The sequence below is a fragment of the Phyllostomus hastatus genome, unplaced genomic scaffold (assembly GCF_019186645.2).
Source record: "Phyllostomus hastatus isolate PE091 unplaced genomic scaffold, TTU_PhHast_1.1 phas_contig_98, whole genome shotgun sequence".
Classification (NCBI taxonomy): domain Eukaryota; kingdom Metazoa; phylum Chordata; class Mammalia; order Chiroptera; family Phyllostomidae; genus Phyllostomus; species Phyllostomus hastatus.
Window position 1 is genome coordinate 9,754,784 of NW_025333999.1, and position 18,595 is coordinate 9,773,378.

Consider the following 18,595-nt stretch of genomic DNA (forward strand, 5'->3'; position numbering starts at 1 on the left):
AAGAGCTTCCAATCTCCCTGGTTATCTTGCCAACCCTGAAGAACCCCTCTCAAGTCTCCACCTGTTTTTCAAGCTTCAAAAGCTTTAGCAAGACACCCGTCACAGAGGTCCCATTCTGGTGCTCCCTGTGACCGTCAGAGAGTAGTTCATAAATCAGGGGAGCTCCTTATTTCTACCCTCAAATGCCCATTGGAAACCACAGAGAAGGGTTCTGGAAGGTTCCAGCCACTAGCCTCAAATCCCATGAGTTTGTCTAATCCACTCATGTAATCTCTCCAGCAGTTTAAAGTCCCTAGGAGGGTGGGGGAAAGTTCTATTCTCTTGGAGCCACAGTGAACACTCAACACGGGCACCACCGGAGCCACACAAAGTTCTGACCAACTCCCAGTAACACCAAATCCCACATTTCCACACGGACGGTTTTCAGAGCAAGAACGGCAAAGCAGGCATAAGAACCTATCAAACCAACAACCAGCCAAAAACAAAACAAGACAAAGAACAGGCCAAACCAAAACTTTATGCTATGAAAACAATAAAATAAGGAGATTTATAGGCCGGCTGATTGTCAGCAAACACAATATATTTACTGTATTAGCATTTGCTCACAGTGCAAATGGTACAACATTACACCATTTCAATATTTCGGTTTTTAAAAATGCTGTTTTCATGAACTATATTATATCGGCATAACAATGTGACAAAGGAGCAGATGAAATGTTGGTGAAGAATCTCACCTTTTCACAATATCAAGCATATTTTTTTAACCTTAGTATAAGGTACTATAAATCCAAGAAATAAAAACATCCACAAAATATATTACATCTGGTTTGTCTTTTTCTAAGTACTCAACTTTATACAAAAGTCTTTCAAAAAATATCATTCCCCATAGGTTTTCCTGTTTAAAACCTGATTTTTTTCTCTCAGTTCACATAAGTTAGAGTGCATTTTTTTGTTTTTTTGTTTTTTAAAACATGCAGACATATAAAAAAAATCTGGATAGCACAACGTTTTGGCAACAAAGTTATTTTTCTCTTAGTTTAGCTTAAATGTCTGAGAACAGTTGTATTAAAACAAAGGGAACTCAAAGTCATCATGCAGTGACATGCACGAGCCGGAAGGAGCAGGAAAATATTAAAGGGTATCTGATTCCTCCTTCCAGCTTTGAAGTGACCAAAATTTTTGTTTTTAATAATCATCACATTATAAAAAGTATTCAGCAAAATACTGTCTCTGCAAAGAAAGATTTTACCTCTCAGCTGAAAAAATATGAGCCCTCCTAGCAAACTTCGTCCTCTTCTCTCTCCTTCTACAAAAAGTCCAAGTGCCTGGAAATCCACAACCCCCTGCTCTTTGATTTTTCCCTTTCACTAGACTTCTTTTAGTATTATTTATCTGCCACCAAAAAAAAAAAACACCAAAAAACAAAACAAAAAAAAAAACAGTGCTTTTTTTTCTTAAAAAAAAAAAAAAAGGTGGGTAACGCATAAAGTGACTTTAAAAACAGACATTCTGTAAACTCCAGACCTTTGTTCCTCCTCTCCGGGCAGCTCGCTGACCACAGGAGAAATAATGCGGATAGGGGACAGTACATTCAGTCAGGCCTGCGCTGGAAGCTGTGTCAGAGAGCAGCCTTCCCTACCGCTCCACTCTGAAAGAGTGACCCCTGGGTGGAGACTGGCTGGGGGCGGGGGGGTGCCTCAGAGGAGGTGAGGTAGGGCAGGGAGAAGGTGAGAGGGGGGCATGGAAAAGGTACACCTCGTTAGTCAACATGGGTGAATGCAAAAATCTCCATGTCTCAGGAGGAAAACTTGGACAGAGATGTGTATGCATGTATATGTATGTATATATACATACATAACAGACACATGTATGTATATATACTTGAGTGCACACACACATATATAGATATAATCTGTTAAATTTTTCATAAAAAATAAACCATTTTATTCCAGTGCACTGCACTGAATAGCCAAGTACCTTAGAAATTTTATTTTGATAGGAATACGTATCGTGTGTATGTCATATATGTATATATATGTGTGTGTGCACCCCCCCCCCACATACATAGATTTGAAGTCTACCTGTTGACCAAGGGCAAAAAAAGAGCTTGCTTCTCCACCAAAGGGGGGAGAAGACACAGGTATGTGAGTGGGAGAAGACAAAAAGGTGAAATGGGGTGGCCGGTTGAGGCCTGCCTTTCCGGGAAAAGATTTTGAACAAGATGGGAGAAGGCTTAGAGGGGAGAAGGGGGGAAGGGCAGAGGGCAAACTCAGGACGTAGATTTTTAAAAGTGAGGCTGAGGAAATAATTTTTAAAAAGACAGGTTCAGGAATAGCTGCTTTCCCCCCCGCAAATCAAACTGCTCTGAGGCCTAACAGGGAAGTGCTTGGAAAAGGTGAGGTTCCGAGGGAGGGACCGAACCCTAAGCGGCAGTAGCGGCGCCGCGGCGGTGGCATCCGAGGCATTTCTGTGAGAAACATTATTTCCGAGCAGATGGAAGACCCTTCTCATCTGGCCACGTGCAGGCCCCCAGCCTGGGACAGTCCCCAGGGGCCTGGAGACCCGATGTAGGGAAGAGTTTGGGGTGGACGCAGCCCAGTTCAGCTCAAGAGTCTGACACACAGGCGCGCGCGCGCGCACACACACACACACACACACGCACATACACTCACGCCAGCACGCACACTCGCGCGCATCCCCGCACGCAGGCGCGCGTGCGTGCGGCAGGCAGCAAGCTCTGCGCTTTGGTGCGCTGCTTACCCTCTCCCCCGTCTCGGATCTTCCTTCGAGGGAGAACCGAAGGAGACTTGGGGAGACCCGTGAGGTGCTTAGGTCAGACGAGACTTAGGCGGGCCCCGCCTTCAGTCCCCCGCAGGTCCTTGGCGCAGCCCAGAGGCCCCTGGATCAAGACGATCCGAACTGAACAAAGCGGGCTAGACGCCACCTTTCCACCTCCTACGCCTTGGCTAAAGGGGTGGGGGGACAAGGCGCCTCCTGCCCTGGCCCCCGACGGTTGGCCGGTGTGAAAGGGTGGAAACGGGGGACTTCGAAGGGGGACAAGGGGCCTTACGTCCATGGAGAGGCCAGGGAGCCACCCCTGCGCCTCCGTGGCTAGCTTTCCCGCTGCTTTCAGGCTAGCAGCAGGGAGACACTGGAGGGGAAAAGTGGAAATCTGGGGGCCCGAGCCTCAGGCACAGGTGGTGACCACAGGGGCCAGGGACACTGGGGGCGCTGAGGACGCGGAAGGCGCACCCCCCTTCTCCGCCTTCTTCTCCTTTTGCTTGAGGTGGATCTTGGCATGGCGCTTGCGCTCGTCGCTGCGCGCAAACTTGCGCCCGCAGAACTCACAGGCAAAGGGCTTCTCGCCCGTATGCGTGCGGATGTGAGTGGTAAGGTGGTCGCTGCGACTGAAGCTCCGCATACAGATCCGGCACTGGAAGGGCTTGTGGCCAGTGTGGATGCGCAGGTGCCGGGTCAGCTCGTCCGAGCGGCTGAAGCGGCGATCGCAGCCCTCTGCCGGGCACGCGTGGGGCCTCTCGTGGAGCGGGGTCTTGCTGGGTCGGTTGGGGTACTTGCGGGGCCGGATGGGCTTGAGCGTGAGAGGCGGCTGGGGCAGGCTGCTGAAGCCTGGATGGATTTGCTTGTCTTTGAATGCCTTGATCGTCTCCAGGGGAGTAATAGGGGGCGGGTTGACTCGGATGGGGTCCATGCCCTGGAAGGGCTTGTGCTCCGGAATAGAGCCCATGTCGTTGGGGTGGTGGTATATGTTGTAGTCAGGAATCATGGGGAAGAGATTGCTGTCCAAGGCCGGCTTGGCCGATTGATAATCCTGGGGGGAATAGGCGAGCCCGGGGTTGCCCTGGGGGTCGTGGAAAGACACAGGCTCCGAGTAGAGATCACTGCAGTTAGAATAGGGGGGCAGCGCCGGATACATGGCCTCCACGTCGCCCTGCGGTGGCTGCACCATGCTGGCCGTAGAGGTCTGCGTGCTGAGTGCCCCTGAGGCCGGGGGCACTCCCAAGATGCCAGCACTCATGAGGCTAATGATGTTGTCCTGGCACCAGTTAGAAGGGGAGTCGAAGGCGAACTTTCCCAAGTAGGTCACGGTCTTGTTGCCGGGGGCTGGCTGGAAGGAGCCGGAATAAGAGAGTTCCGGGTTGGGCTTCTCGTTGGTCAGACCGATGTCCATCACATTCTCTGCGGAGAGCGGGGGAGAGAGGGGAGGGGTGAGTGAAGCCAAGCTGACTCCAGGGGCCGGGAGCCCAGGTCCTTGCCCAGGTGTGGAGGGTGCGGCCGGGTGGAGTGCGCTGTGCATGGGGTAAGAGGAAAGCTGCGCCCGGCGCAAAGCGGGCGGTGCCGCGCTCCCGGGCGCAACCTGGATACAGCAAAATACTACGGATCGGGGTGTGGAGTGGCTGCTGCACACACACCGCACACGCCGCGCACACACACTCACGTACCAAACACGCGCGCGCGCGCGCGCGCACGCGAAGCATTGTTGTTTCTGAGGTAGGGCGGGCAGGTAGCTGCAGCTACAGGTAGTTTCAGACCCGGAGCGCGCCGGGCTCTCGCTCTCTAGTGCACACAACTCGGCCTTTCCCCCCTAGCCCTGTCCGCACCCGGACGCAGTGCCTTTCTTGCCCGACGAAGCCCTCCTTGCGCATTGCGCCCGGGTCGATGACCCCGGGAGCTCTGACGCTTTGTCCTCCTCGCGTAGAGGGGTACTGCCCGAAAAGGGAGCTCGCCCGCCACCTCACCCACCCCCACTCGGCCCAGCCTCCTCCGGGCCTGAAGAGGCTTTCGGCTCTTGCTGGAGGGAGAAAGCCCAGCCCCTCGCGAGGGTGGAGGGCGGCGGAAAACCGGCTCGTGTCTCCATGCCGGGAGTGGCCGCTCATTCCAAGCTGTTCCCCCCAGGGATCGCCCCCCGGGGCAGACTCCGCTCGGGGTGAACCCCCTCCCTCTCCTCACCGTCCCCACACCCCCACGGGTTTGCTGAACGCCCCGGAAAGGTAGCGTCGCAGTACCTCTCCCACCGCGGGGACTCCACGCCGCACACGGCTCCATCCCGGGTGGGGGGCTGAGGGAGTAAGGGGAAGAGCTCGAGTGAAAGGGACGCTCGGCTCCTCCCGGGAAAGGGGGCGACGGCACCACGCCTTGCGCGCAGCCTGGCGATCGCGCCCCCTGAGTGGAGAACCCCGGAGCACGGCCGCTCGCACCTACCTCCCTCCAGTCGGCGGCTGCCCCCACCCGGGAGAACAGAAGCCTCTACCGTGGCGTCGCCAACCGAGTCTTCCCGATCGGGGAGGGCGGGGGGAGTGGGTGGGAAAAGCAACTCGCCCCCCGGAAAATTCCCAGCGCGCCCCCATCTAATCCATCCATCCATCCATCCATCCATCCATCCATCCATCGCTAGTTGATTCCCTCCTCTTCCTCTCCCTTTCCTTCCTTTCTACCTCGCCGCCTCCCGGCCGTCCTTACCTGTAGCCATCTGATTGTAATGGGCCACCGAATCGCTGCTGCCGGAGAAGAGGTTGAGCGCGCTGGGGATCTCCTCGGGGTACAGATTGTCAGGCAGTTGGTTTAGCAAACTGCTCATGGTCACCGGCAGCTTCTCGGCGAGTTTGCCGGTCATAGCACTCCCGAGCTGCCGCCACCGCCGCCGCCGCCGCTCGCTCCTAACGCAGCTTCCAGGCCAGCGGCATCCGAAAGGCGATCCGTGGTGCAGGGGAAAAGCATGCGAGAGGGAAAGTTCGGGGGGAGGGGGGAGGGACGAGGGGAAGGGGTGGGCCAGAGGAGGGGATCTTCTCTTTTTGGGGGGTGGGTGGGAGAGAGGGCAAATGGGGGTAATCTTCTTGGGTGCCGGGCCGGTGCCGTAGGAGGCTGGGTCTTGAGTGGGGGGCGTGTGCGGGGGTTGGGCTGGGGGCTGGGTGGGGGGGTCTCGGCGGAGGGGGTCGGACGCGGTCTCAGTATTGATCTTACAAACAGACGCGCGCCGGCGGCCCCCCCACCCCCCGATCCGCCACCGCCACCGCCGCCACTGCCGCCGCCGCCGCCGCCGCCGCCGCCGCTGCCGCCGCTGCTACCTCCACCACCAGCCCCGCTGCTTCCTAGCAAGCTCACTGCTGCCCAAAAGCTCCCAGCCAGGGAACTCCACCAGCCTATTTATCTGAGCCCCGGGAAAGCTCCGTGACGTAGCTGCCCATATATGGACAGACAAAGCCCAGCGAAGGGGCGCGACGTCACAATGGAAGCTCCTCACAATGGAACATAGAAAGCAGGAAGCGGGCCGCAGCCGGCGAGCGGAGTCCGCGCCGCTCGCGGGTCTTGAAAAAAGAGAGAGAAAGAGAAACAGAAGAGAAGAAACAAGCACAATTGGAGAGGAGAGAGGAAACGGGGATGTAACCGAATGCAAAGCGTAAATCGCGCTGCGCGCGTTCGAAAAGCCCTCGCCGTCTGTGTTTATTCTGGGTCTGTACTAGGGGGACCAGCGGGAACGCGTGGGGGAGGGGCGCGAGAGCGGGGTGGGCTCGTTTGCTGATGGTCTCCAGCACCCTTCGTAGTAATACAGAGAAATGAAAGCCCCGGGCGACGTCCCTTTGCAGCCCGGGGACTTCTGGGGACCCCGGAAGGCGCGTGCTCAGACCTGGGGCGGCCGCCCTCCTCGCGCCCGGTGCCCCAGCGCAGCCCGTGGGAGCGCGAGCGCGTCCCTCCGAGCGGGCTTCCAGCGCATCAGGGATGCCTGGTCGAGTATCCCGAGAACTTCTGCACCTCCCTCTCTCTGATTAGCCGCCCACACCCCTGCCTCTCCTTCAGTCCCTGACCCTGCGCTGACTCCCGGCTGAACGCTGGGGCTGGGAAGAGCCTAGTTGCAGAGAGGTTGCGCGGGAGGCGAGTACCCCGCACAATTGGGGGTCGAGGATGTGCGGTTTTAGTGGTGAAGAAGAGAAAGTGAAGTTGAGTGGATAGGAAGCACGTGCACCAAATCCTGAGTAAATTCCGTAACGGTTCCTAAGCACCCCCTTTGGCCACGGGATGGCAGGAGGGCCCAACAGGCCCAGGCGCAGCCGCTGTCTATTGCTGCTTGGGAAGGGCCCGCCACTGAGTTGCAGCAGGAGCACGCTGAACTCACGGTCTGACACTACGGCAACCTCCCCCAGTCTCTACCCTTCGCATCGCCTTCTACAGGCTGTCCCTGGCGCCCTGCAGTCAAGGGCCGCCTGTTTGTCAACCCGCAGCGCTGTCACCTCCCATAGCGGCAGCAGATTCTGGAGGCGGCTGATGTGTTCCCCGAGGCCTGTTCCCCGGGCGCGCGCGGCCAGGCCCGGGAGAAGGGTAGGAGAGGAAGGGAACGTAGGGGAGCGACCCCGAATCACACCGGCTTGGCGTGGGAGGATTCCCTCCTCGGTGGCCGCGTGGGCGAGGTGAATCCCGCGTCCCCCGCTGGGGAGTCGGTTGGGGGAACATGCATTTCTCAGGGGGAGTGGGAGTGTTGACAAGGAGCAAGAGAGAATCCCCGGGCCTCGCGTCGTGGGAGGGCCACGCGGGCCGGGGACGCGTGGGAGGAACTCCCGAGCTGCACATAGCGGTGGAGGTAGATGACAACCTCGCTCTCCTCCCCTCCATTTCACTCGGTGGAGAACTGGGGGTGGGAGGGACCGGTCTCCCCCGGTCTTCTCTGGTTCTTAGGAAAGGAGGGATTCCCGCCGCCCGCGAGCCCCTTCTCCCCCGCCCCTGCCGCCACTCCCGCCAGGTTCCCCACACCTAAACCCGGGAGGCACTGCGCCTCCGGGCTCTCCTCCGCCCGCGCGGCTCGGGGAGCGAGCGCTCTGCAGCGGTCCCGGCTCCGGCCGGAATCAGGGCGTGCAGCGCCTCCCGCCCCCGGCAACCTCCCTGGGGGGGCGGCCGGGCGGCAGGCTAGGGGACGTGGGCGTCAGTGTGAGCCGGGCTGGGCGCGGGAGGGGCTCTGGCGGCTGCTGGGAGGGTCGCCGGGCGGCGGGCCAAGCCGGGAAGAGCCATACAAGGAGCGGATCCGGTGACGCGCCGGCCGCGCCCCTTCTCCTTCTCGATTTGGCTGCAGATTCCGGTCCCCGGATTTGCATATTTTGGCAACCAGTGGAAAAGGAAAGAAGAACGGAACCCGCAGCCTTTAAAGGAACCGCACAGGCTGTAGCGTCACCTAGGGAGGCGGTCTGGGGGGCGGGAAATATTAGCCAGCGGCTCCGGCCTCTGGCCGTAGACCCGGAGGTAGGGGTGAGGCGGGGGGGCGGCGGTGATTCGCCAGGAGTCTCGTCCCAGTCCTGCTCCCTCTGAGGCGCCTCCGGTTGCGCCGGCACCCGCAGGTGGCCGGGTCTCCGCGGTTCCTGCGAGCCCGGAGGCACTGTGAGGTCCGCGGCCTTGGGCGAATCACAGGCCCCAGTGTTGACTGCAGTGCCCACGTTTCCCCGCGAGAGGCACAGCTCAGCCTCTGCAGGTGACAGGAAGGAAGTAAGAGACCTCCAGGCCGCCCGGATCAACTTCGGAAGACCCCACCACAATGCACCTCCTCCCCACCTGTTGAGACCTTTCTCCAGGCGGGGAAAGTGAGGAGCCTAGAATCCCCAGTTTTGTTCCATAGAGACCTGTGTTAGGAAAGCAGAGGCAGTGGGAACATTTGGGATCCTTTAGTATTTCCAGGGCCCCCCAAAAAAGAAGGTAGGTGGAGGAGTGCAGGCTCTCTAGAGATGGCCCTCGAACCCCTTTAGGCCAGCTGGGCTTGTCACACCCAAGCAGGGCTGGCCAGCTTGCTCCACAGCCTGCTTACATGTTGGTGAAATTGTACAGCTTTTTTGGGGGAGGGGGGGACACAAATGTCTTCCCTCTCCTTCCTACTAGTTCTTGACATGAGAGTCTTGAATTAAATAAGTATTCATTGGAATTTCAGTGTGATCTTGGACAAAGTTCTTCCTCAGCCTCAGTTTTCTTGTCTGTAAATTGGGATAATAGTACCTTAGAGAGAATTAACTTAGATGATCCTCATTCAATGAACACTTAGGCTAGAGCCCTAGCAAGCACTCACTAAATGGCAATTACTACTGTTCAATTGTATTCTCGTCCACCCTGCCATGTGGCAGAAAAGCCCGTTGTGCTTGTGTCTTAGAAATGAGTATAAATGACGTAGGGAGTAAAAAGGGCCAGGTGTGGACCTCGGTCCCATATCAGTGTGATCATATAGCAGAAGTATTAATGTTTATTATTTAGGGGAAAAAAGAAAGTCCTATTTGTGTGCCAGGTGCCTGCTGGTCACTTCACAAATATAGAGATGGGTAAGAAATGGTCTTCAGTCTGCAGGAGCCCAGGTAAGGACGGAGCCCTCAGTAGCAGCTGGTGGAATGAGGCAGGGCTCACAGAAGTCACTCAGAGGCTCTTTAATGCTCTGGAGCATCCTCCTAGACCTTTCTGGAGGGTGGCTGTGGCTCTCAGCGTGGGGTGGGGGATTCTGGTGCCCTTCCTTCCCTCCTCTGCCATGGAATGAGTCATGCTGGGGGAAGCCTGCTTCTGCAAGCACAGGCCCTCACTGCCTGGCTCCTGTTCAGGCTGCAGCCCACACAGGTGTTCCCTGTCACACTGATGATGATGGGAGATGGAGGCCAGGGTTCTGTGACAGGAGGGGACAACTCTGGGTATGTAATGGGGGTAGGGTGTTAGAAGTGGCTGCTTATAGAATAATAGCATTCTCCCTGCTGGTTGCCAAGCTTTGAATGCAGCATAGAAAAAAAGTCTCTTCTTCCCTTTCTCCTCCTTTCCTCTCTCCCTCCTGAACAGGGGCTGGGGATGATTGTCTGTTTTATTGGCGGGCTCAGGTGAGATTGCCAAGGGCCTAATTACCTGAACTCCAAGCCCTGGACTTGTTGGAGGGCGAGTAGGCACTGGTTCAGGGCGTCCTCACTCAGGAGATGGTGAAAGGCAGGCCCGACCCCTCTGCAGTGGGGCCAAGGCCTCCCAGCCTCTGGCTGCTCTCTTGACTCCAGCTAACCTCACCAGCTGCACTTACGGGCTCCGCAGCTGCTTGTGGGGACAGCAGGTGTGCTGGTCTTGTTGAAAGAATAAAGGAAGGAGGAGAGGTGGCCTTAGACATCTGCTGAAGAAAAAGGCCCAGTTCTTGCTCTGTCTTGCTCCTTAGTTCTGCAGTCACCTTGCCCTCTGAACTTTAGGTCCCCTTTTTTTGCTAAAGATGTCCAGGCTTTCTTTACTGGTTTTAAAAAAGAAAACCCCAATGAATTCAGGGGTATTAGTGAGTTAACGCATTGCCCTTCTCAGAGGGTATTTGCATTTCAAAAGAAAATGCTTAGAGAGGGTAATTATAACCCAAAGATATTAAGCCCAATGCTCAGCTCCATGCCTGGAAAATGGTAGGCGCTCATAACCGCTGGTGGAATGAGATCTCATTTGGGATATCAGGCCCAGTGACAAGGAGTAGGGGTAGGAGATTCGGGCACAGAGAGTGTCTGGGGCTCCTCAGATCTCACCAGGCCCTATGTATAAGGCCCATCCTGGTGGGATTACTCCCGAATGACAGTTCTCTCGACGGTCTTCAGATGCTTTTCATTTTGGGGTGTCCCGAGAGAGATGGGCAGGTCACCGGTGAACTCTCCCCAGCTAAACTTCCCTGGTGCTCTAGAGGTAATTGCCATTTGTTTGGTGATGACAGCCAGCTCTGAGGCTGGGTGGGATTTACCTGGAAGCTTGCAGAAGGGACTCAGTGTTGGCAGACAAGATGACTTTGGAGTGTGGGGCCCCTGGATCCGAGCCCGAGCTGAGCCTCTTTGGGGGGCTGCTGGAGGCTTCAGGCTTGCAGAGCTTCTGTACCCACAGGAGATGGGTTGAACAGGGACCCTGGGGACATACTTTGTTTTCCCCATTCTCTACAACAATCTCTGAGGAAACTTTTAGGACTGCTCCCTCAACATTTTTTTTTAAATGAAGGTTATAAGGTGTTGGAAAGAGTTTGAGTAGTTGGTTGGAGGATACCTGGCCAGGAAGTGGCTGAACTGGCATTTGAACTCAAGGCCTTGTAGCTCCAGAGCTACTGCTCTTAATTGTGCTGTTTGTCCCTATGAAGACTGTCAGGAGGAATAAACGAGAGGGCAGATGTGGCCTAGAGGAGATATGGGTGTAAAACCTGTGGAGGCAATGAGTAGAGGAAAGGTTCACTTCAGCACTGCTCCCCTGCACCCTGGGAGGCAGCAGGGGGAGGGGAGGAGCTCCCACCCAGGGGAGGGTAAGGGTGAGAGGGTACAGCGCTCAGGGAGGTCAGGGGGAGCCAGGAGGAGGAACAGCAAGTGCCACTCTGAGCTCAGGTCCCACTGCCGTAGGTTGTCTCAGGCTATAGGATCCTGTCCCAGCCAATCATTTACTTTCATATTAAACACCAGTTTGTGCCTAAATTCAAACCAACTCATTATAATCATGTTGAATCGGTTTTCTTTCTTTTTTTAAAAAAGATTTTATTTATTTTTAGAGAGATGGGGAGGGAGGAAGAGAGCGAGAGAAACATTGATGTCCAAGAGAAACATCAATCAGTTGCCTCTCATATGCCCCTAATTGCCCAATTGGGACCTAGCCAGCAACGCAGGCATGTACCCTGACTGGGAATCAAACCGGCAACCGTTCAGTCCCCAGGCCACACTCAATCCACTGAGCCACACCAGCCAGGGCCAGTTTGTGTGTGTGTGTGTGTGTGTGTGTGTGTGTGTGTGTGTGTGTAATCATGCTTCAAGCGATTTTGGGAGAATCTGGTGACTAAAGGGAGAAAGACTTGTTACAAAGTACATTTGCTGGGTGGGGAGGACCCAAAGTGGCTCTGGGGACCCCTCCTCAGACACAAATCCAAGGCAGTGAGTGACTGCAGTGGGTTGGGGGTGAGGATTGTGTAGAAGGTGAGAGGTTAAGGCTAGGCTGGGCTGGGGCAGGGAGGGAAGAAAGGTCTCAAGATGGGAGGTGAGACCTGGAAAAATTAATGGGAAGTACAAGCCCTGATCTGGGAACCAGGAGTGTTGGGTTTTGTCATAAGTTATCTGTGTGACTTTGGGCCTTGTGCTCTCAGCCCTGGGCCTCTGGTGGGGGCTGGACTGGGTAACCTGCCTCTAAGTCCCTGCCAGCTCTGCTAATGCACACCTTTCAGATTCTATTGCAGGCAGGGTTGGGAGGGGACCCTAGATATATTTGGGGTGTTGGAATTCTCAGCAGGGAGGAGGAATGGGTCAGGGGATGAGGGCTTGTAATGGGAACTTTTCAGGAATTCACACAGGGTAAGTGGCATCATGTGCTCAGATGGCCTGTCATCGTCCCTGGGGGCCACTGTGGGACAGCCCCCCTACTTAGCTGGGAAAGGATGGTGTCTCTGCAGAAAGGACTCTTGGGGGATGAGGCTTTTTGGAAAGGGGAACTTTGTCATCTGAAATGAACCAGAAAAGCATGAATATGGGGGGACAGAGGGGAGGCAGTCAGGGGGAGCAAAGAGGGAGTGAGAGAAAAAAGGAGGGAAAGAGAGGAGAGGAAAGCTGTCAGAGCAGGGTTTTCTCATTGCTCGTCCTACCACCAGTCCCCAAGAGCAGGGGGTTGGGGTGGATGGGAGGATTCACCCAGGCACATGGCCTGGCTCCACAGGGCTTATAGGTTCCTCTCCTCCTTGCCCTATAAGGAATTCCTCTGGGAAACCAGACACCATGGCTGTGGTCTTTAGATCCTTGTCTCTTATCAGCCCTCAGCCTCAGGACCCTCCTTAGCCTCAAACAAGCCTGATCCCTCAAGGTGGGAAGTCGGGAGCAGCCTTTTGGGTTCTTCTTTGCAGTTCTCTGCAGTCAAAAGTGTGGGATCCAGGGAAAAGCAGTTTTGGGGGCCTAGTGTTTGAGTTCCTCAGTTGTGTTAGCAACCCGTTTAATCAGATAGCTTACACAGGGCTTCCCCACTGTTGTCATACCTTAACCCTCTTAGAAAGTGAAGCCCTTTTTACACCCACTGGGTAAAGACTGATGCTGCTCCAGGCCCCACCCCGTCACCCTAAGGGCTGGAGGTACAATGCAGTGAAGTCTGCCCCTCAGCATACTGCAGAATTGTTTGGCCCAATGTCACCTGGAAGGTCACTGGAAGACAAGAGATGGCATCAAGCTTCCCAAGAGCAGAGACATAGTCTTATTCCTCTTTGTCTCCCCCGCTCTACTCCCGCACCTGTCTCTAGCAGCTGCTCCATCAGAGTCTGTTGACCCAATTCAAGTGTCCACGCTGGTAATTCTGAAACTCGGTCAATTTGAGGAGCAGAGGGACCCACTTGGCCCTTCCCGCCAGGTCCTTTCTTTTCTATCATTTCAGAACAGACCACCCCCTGCCCCTGCACAGATTGGGGGTCCATTGTCCACCCAAATTCCATTTCCTTGTGGTGATAGTGCTCCTAGGTCTGGGACAGAACTCTCTCTTTCAATGAGACAGACACGTAGGAAGCACTTCCTGTGCACCCTGTGTGGAGGGAACATACTTGAGACTGGAGTCCTGCTGCCTGCCAGGGAGCAGGCAGCTTAAAGGGAAGTGAGGAATGAGGCTCTGGTGGAAGTGAGCCTGCACAAGACAAAGCGTCTCAAAGGAAGTGCAGGCAGGGAGCTCAGAAGAGGAAGGACCAGTGCGGGCTGGCAGACGGGACCTGTTCAGGGAGAGGGGAAGGCCTGACTGGGGGGAGGGAGGCTTGACGGAGTCCTTGAGGAGGGACTGAGACCCAGGAGTGAGGACAGGAGCAGAGGGCTGCATGAGAAGGGAAGGGGAGGGGAGGGGAGGGGTAGTCTGTGCTAGGGGCTGTGATCCCCTCCCCTCACCCATGTTTTCATGTTAACTTTATTATTACTATTTTTAATCTCTATAAGTAGAATCCGTTAGCATTGTCCTTCCAGGACTTCTTTCTCAGTGCCTGGTCTAGGCCTGATTGTGGTTTGTTGACCAGTGAGGAATCATAGAGGGCAAGGAGGGAGGCAGCGCTGGGCCTGGGCCAGCTAGACCCCCGGGGCATCTGGGCACCTCCTAGAAGTAAGTTCCAGGAAGTCAGGGGCTCGGGCTGTACTCTTGGCTGTTCTATCCCCAGCTAGAACTGGGCTTATGGGAGTGCTGCATAAACATTTGAAGAATGACTGCCAGGCCCAGGGTTCCTGATACTGTTAGCCGGAGCGGGACTGGGGTGGGGGGCAACTCTGGGTTGTGAAATCCAGGAGAAGAATGGAGCCTGAGGAGTCCACTGGCAACATGGACTCCAGGGTGGGGGTGGGGCAGGATTAATCAGACATAAACTCAAGTGGTAATAGCCCCGTTAATCGAGTGGTAATGATCCTTGGCATTTTTCATCTTCAAAGCCGGGAATAAACTGTAATTAATACTCCCGCCACCCGGGGGCAGGGTGGGGGGTGGTGTGGAGAATCTTGATCTACTGCTTCTCAGTCCCGGGAAACTGAGGCACTGGCGGGAAGGGGGTGAGGGAGTGGGGTTAGGAGGGTAGATGCAAATCCTGGCAGAGCCCGGAATCAGCAGGGGCGCTGGGCGCACCAGAGCGTGGTCCACTTTCTTCCAAACCCAGGCAGCCCGGGAGCTGAGGCCATGAGCGGGGAGGGGACACGAGAGACCCGCGCAGGGCCCAGGGGCCCAGGGAGAAGTCTCAAGGTGGGCCCCCGAGGGTGGCAGTGGGCTCGCCGGGTTTGCCAGCTCCTCCCAGGTGGAGCAGGGTTTTGCAGGCCTCGGGGGCCCCACGCTCCCGGGGACAGAGCTGGAAGGGCGCGCGGAGCAGAGAAGGGGCTCTTCTCGCCCAGCGGCAGCCGGCTCCCGGCACAATCAGCGTGAGTCACTGGCGGCTTTCCTCATCGCAGTCTGCTGCCCCGAGCCCAGAGGGAGTTGTTCATTAGGGCGATTACCCCGCCGTCATTAAAAGCTGGTAAATATCACCCAGGGACCGAAGGCGCACTGCCGCCTCTGCACTGCGGCGGGTTCACAGGCCCTGGGCCACCGGTCCCAATCGTGCCTCCGAGAGGCAGCGCGTCCAGCTGCCCTGCCGCACCGGCACTCGGAGGGCGAGGTCAGGAGGGCGTTTGTCCTGCAGCTCAGTCACCCGCTTCTTCCGAAAAGCTTCTTCTGATACCCCCATTTGAACCAAACACCGCTCCTCAGTCGCCTTAATCCAACTGACCTTTTTACATTTATCTGTGTAATGCTTTAATAAATGTCTGCCTGCCACTCTCCTGCCTGGAACTTTCCAGAAGGTCCAACAGCACTTCTGATTTTGTGTTGTATCCCCATTGTACTCCCTCTCAGCCCACTGCACCCCCACCTAGCACAAGTATCTGGTGTGTAGCAGGCCTCAGGATTTTTGAATTAACAGGTCCCCATGAGGCAATAGAACGCCCCCCCCCCACCACATTGTTTCCACAGCTGACAATGATCTTTTGTGAGCCTGTCCTGTGTCAGGCATTGGAAACACAGCAGCAAGGAACACAGCCCAGGTCCTTGCTGTGGGGAGACAGGAGGTTTGAGGAGTGCTCAGGGTGGGGACGGACAACAAGGAGACATACAAGAGGTGGTGATAAGCGACACAAGGACAGAGGAGTTGGCATGAAGGGAGAGGGTGGTGGCAGTGCGCGCTGGCACTCTGGGGCCAGTGCTGGTGCCGGGACCTTCACATCCTGCATGGGGAGAGGGGGCTATGCTGTGGTCTAGCTGCTTTATTGGATGCTCTCTAACAATTTTTGTATGTAAGTATGATCTTTGTTTTAAAAAAATGACATCAAAGTCCACCAAGGAAAGTCTCTAAAGGCAAAGTTGCCTGTAATTTGTCCCTTTATTCCTGGCCTCAGCCTCTCCTCCCCATTGGCTTTTCAGCCTGCCACCAGGTGGCCGGAGAGAAAGTTCTGACAGTGCGAGGGGACGAGGGGACGGGTTGCCTGGCCAGCGGTTGTCAGAGGCCCAGGGAAGGGCGGACAGCTGGCCCAGGGTGACTGTGGCCATGGGTACCCCAGCCCCAATCTCAGAGCCGCACTCTCCTCCCAAACACACTCTCTCTCAGATCCTCTGATCACTGCTTCTAGACCCCCAAATGAAAGAAAAAGTCGCCGCAATGGAAACTAACCCTCCCCTCTTGCCCCACTTCCCTCCCGCGGTCACACTTCCGCCTGCCGACACAGGGTATTTTGGGTTCGAAAACAAAGCGTCAGATCTATTTGAGCAACTTTTTTTTCCATCGGAGTAGAAGCCCAGGGGCCTGTGGCCACCCTGGGCTCGGCCACTTCCCCAGGGAACTGACGCGTTTCCCCTTCTCCACTGAGGACAGATTTAGCAATTCAGACTGGCCACTTTTAGCTTCTTCTGTCCCTGGCCTGGCAGCTGGGCAGGGCCCAGAGGTCAGGCTGCTGGCTCTGTCTCAGTGCCTTCCTTGTGGACTTCAGGGGAAGGCCTGGGTCCCCTCCTTTGCCAGAATCTCCCCTTACCCTCTCCCACCTCCAAATCCCTGCACACACATAAATCCTCCACCGCCGCCCCCACCCCCAATCCACTTGCTACAATACATCAGGAGACTGAAAAGTGTGGGAGCTGGGGTTGGACCTTGCCTGGTCCTTAGTCTGGTTCAAAGGGGTGTGTGTCTGTGCCAACATGGGCTGGTGTGTATGTAGGTTGTGAACAAAGTGGACGTGCATATACAGAGACTGTAGGTGTGTGCAAATCCTACATTGGCAACTACCCAGGCTGAACTATGCATGTATACACAGCTTGCATGGGGTGTCTAGAAAGAGCTTAGAAGAGTTAAAACCTTGGAGCACCTAGTGGGTGTGTACACCATGTGATTTTGTGTGGGCTGATGTATTTACAGTGTGTGCATGCAGAATGTGTATAGCAGAGGTGTGTTTTAGTGTGCATGCACGTTTGCATCTGTGTGGACAGTGGTGACCAGTGCCCTCATGGGGGCAGATGCAGGTGCCATCTGTGGATCCTGGTTTGGGGGCAGGCTAGTGAGCAGCAAGTGTGAACATGTTCCTACCGGCGCACTGGCTGGGGACTTGCTGGTTTCTTCCTCATGTCTGTCTTTCCTCTGGGACCCTCAATGACCCGTCAGGCCTTCCTCCTGGAGCCTCTTCCACTCCACAGGCTGCTCCACTGCTCTGGCTGGAATGCCTCCTCCTCCTACTCGCTAGCCTGTCTTCCCAGTGCCCTCTCCTGAAGCTGGACTCCCACAGGCCTCCCTATCACAGGACTCTTGGCAGTCCCTGTGTCTGTCCATCCACATCCTCTGCCATGACACAGGAAGAGCCTCTGGAAGGCAAGCACTTCGAGGTTTATCTTGTGGTCCCTTCAGTTCCTATTGTGCGGCTGAGTCCCCACCTGTACTGAAGAGTGGCTGACTGCATGCTGGTGTGACAGCCACAGCACATGTATACGGGAGCCGTTGCTTTAGGATGACTTGCATGTGTGTGCATGTCCACTTGTTCCTCTGTGTGGGTGAGTGTGTGTGTAAGTGTGGGGAGAGTGTGTGCCCTCCTTTAGGGCACTGGCCCTGCTTGTTCTTCTGCCCAGGCCCTCAGGGACACCCACTTAGCCCGCTGTCCGCTTTCTCCATGAGAATGAACACAAAAGTTGGAACTTAGGGCCCTGCTGTGCTCACCTTTCTGACAGGCTCTGCCTCTTTCCTTCAAACCCTCTGCTCCCTGCCCAGCTGACTTATGGCAGTGCCAGGAGGCAGTGGGGCGGGCTCCAGTTCATAAGGAACAAAGAGGGTGCTTCTGTGCCCTACCCAGGGCCTGCGTCACATTTCTGCCCTCTGTCCCTGAGTGCAGACCCAGGGCCTGTGTACAGCTCTGCCACCTTCCCTCTACCAGGGCTCTGGAATGGGTGTCCCAAGGCTGGGATCTGGGAAGGATAAGCTCTGCCACTGGCTGCTGCTTCTGGGAGGGGTCTCCCTGAAATTCCAGGGTCCCCAGCTTCCAGATCGGCAACTCTTCCTCTTTCCTCTGGGCCCCCTGTTGGGTTCTCTGGCTCCTGCAGCCAAATGCACTTGGCTCTATTTCATTCTTAATGCCAAGAATGCACTCTCTACCCTGTTCTAGTGGCGTCCACTCACCTCCCAGCCAAGGGGACAGTGGTAGTGACTTTCTCTACCATTTTCTTGAATAACCACGCAAAATTGCAGACCATTCAGCTAGAATGGGGCCTCGGAGAACACTGTCCTAAAGTATCTTATAGATGAAGAAACTGAGGCCCAGACGAGGGTGGCCAACTTGCTGGGGCTTGCAAGGCAGTGAATGACAGCACAGGCGCTGCCAATCAACCAGGCCTCCACTCCCACGGTCTGGGTGGTTCTTTGGCTGCATCAAACCACATGGCCGGCTGGCTGTGTGTCCTTCTTTTCTGTTTCCTTCTCTTTCCAATGTTTCTCTTCCTTTCTTTTTATATTAAAATAGTTCACTTTCCCTTTGAAATGCCCTTTCTGTGTTAAGCAGGACAGCTTGCATATGGTGGCACCAAGGTGGCATGCAGAGCCAAGATCTCTGTCCAGGCAGTTTTCCACAGTCCTTTTGAAAGGTTCTTCTTCCTGGCCCCTATC

The 18,595-nt window shown here is 55.7% G+C and overlaps 1 protein-coding gene across 2 annotated transcripts; it reads right to left on the bottom strand.

Annotated features, from left to right (window-relative positions):
* Positions 1-508: 508 nt before the first annotated feature.
* EGR3 (early growth response 3) lies at positions 509-5,712 on the bottom strand. Of its 2 annotated transcripts, none has more exons than XM_045853221.1 (2): positions 5,479-5,712; positions 509-4,197 (listed from the first exon to the last, which is right to left on the bottom strand). In XM_045853221.1, exons 1-2 carry the CDS (start codon positions 5,630-5,632, stop codon positions 3,188-3,190), a joined length of 1,164 nt encoding a protein of 387 aa, XP_045709177.1. In that variant the 5' UTR covers positions 5,633-5,712; the 3' UTR covers positions 509-3,187. The 2 variants fall into 2 exon arrangements, with proteins under 2 accessions (XP_045709177.1, XP_045709178.1); XM_045853222.1 differs by lacking the exon at positions 5,479-5,712 and adding an exon at positions 5,025-5,064.
* Between the last annotated feature and the right edge of the window lie 12,883 nt (positions 5,713-18,595).

Bases quoted from the DNA above. Each gene is read 5' to 3' on its own strand.
- EGR3 (XM_045853221.1), bottom strand. From the start codon at position 5,632: ATGACCGGCAAACTCGCCGAGAAGCTGCCGGTGACCATGAGCAGTTTG. The intron at 4,198-5,478 runs GTAAGGACGGCC...CGCTCTCCGCAG, and splicing joins TTACAATCAGATGGCTACAG to AGAATGTGATGGACATCGGT.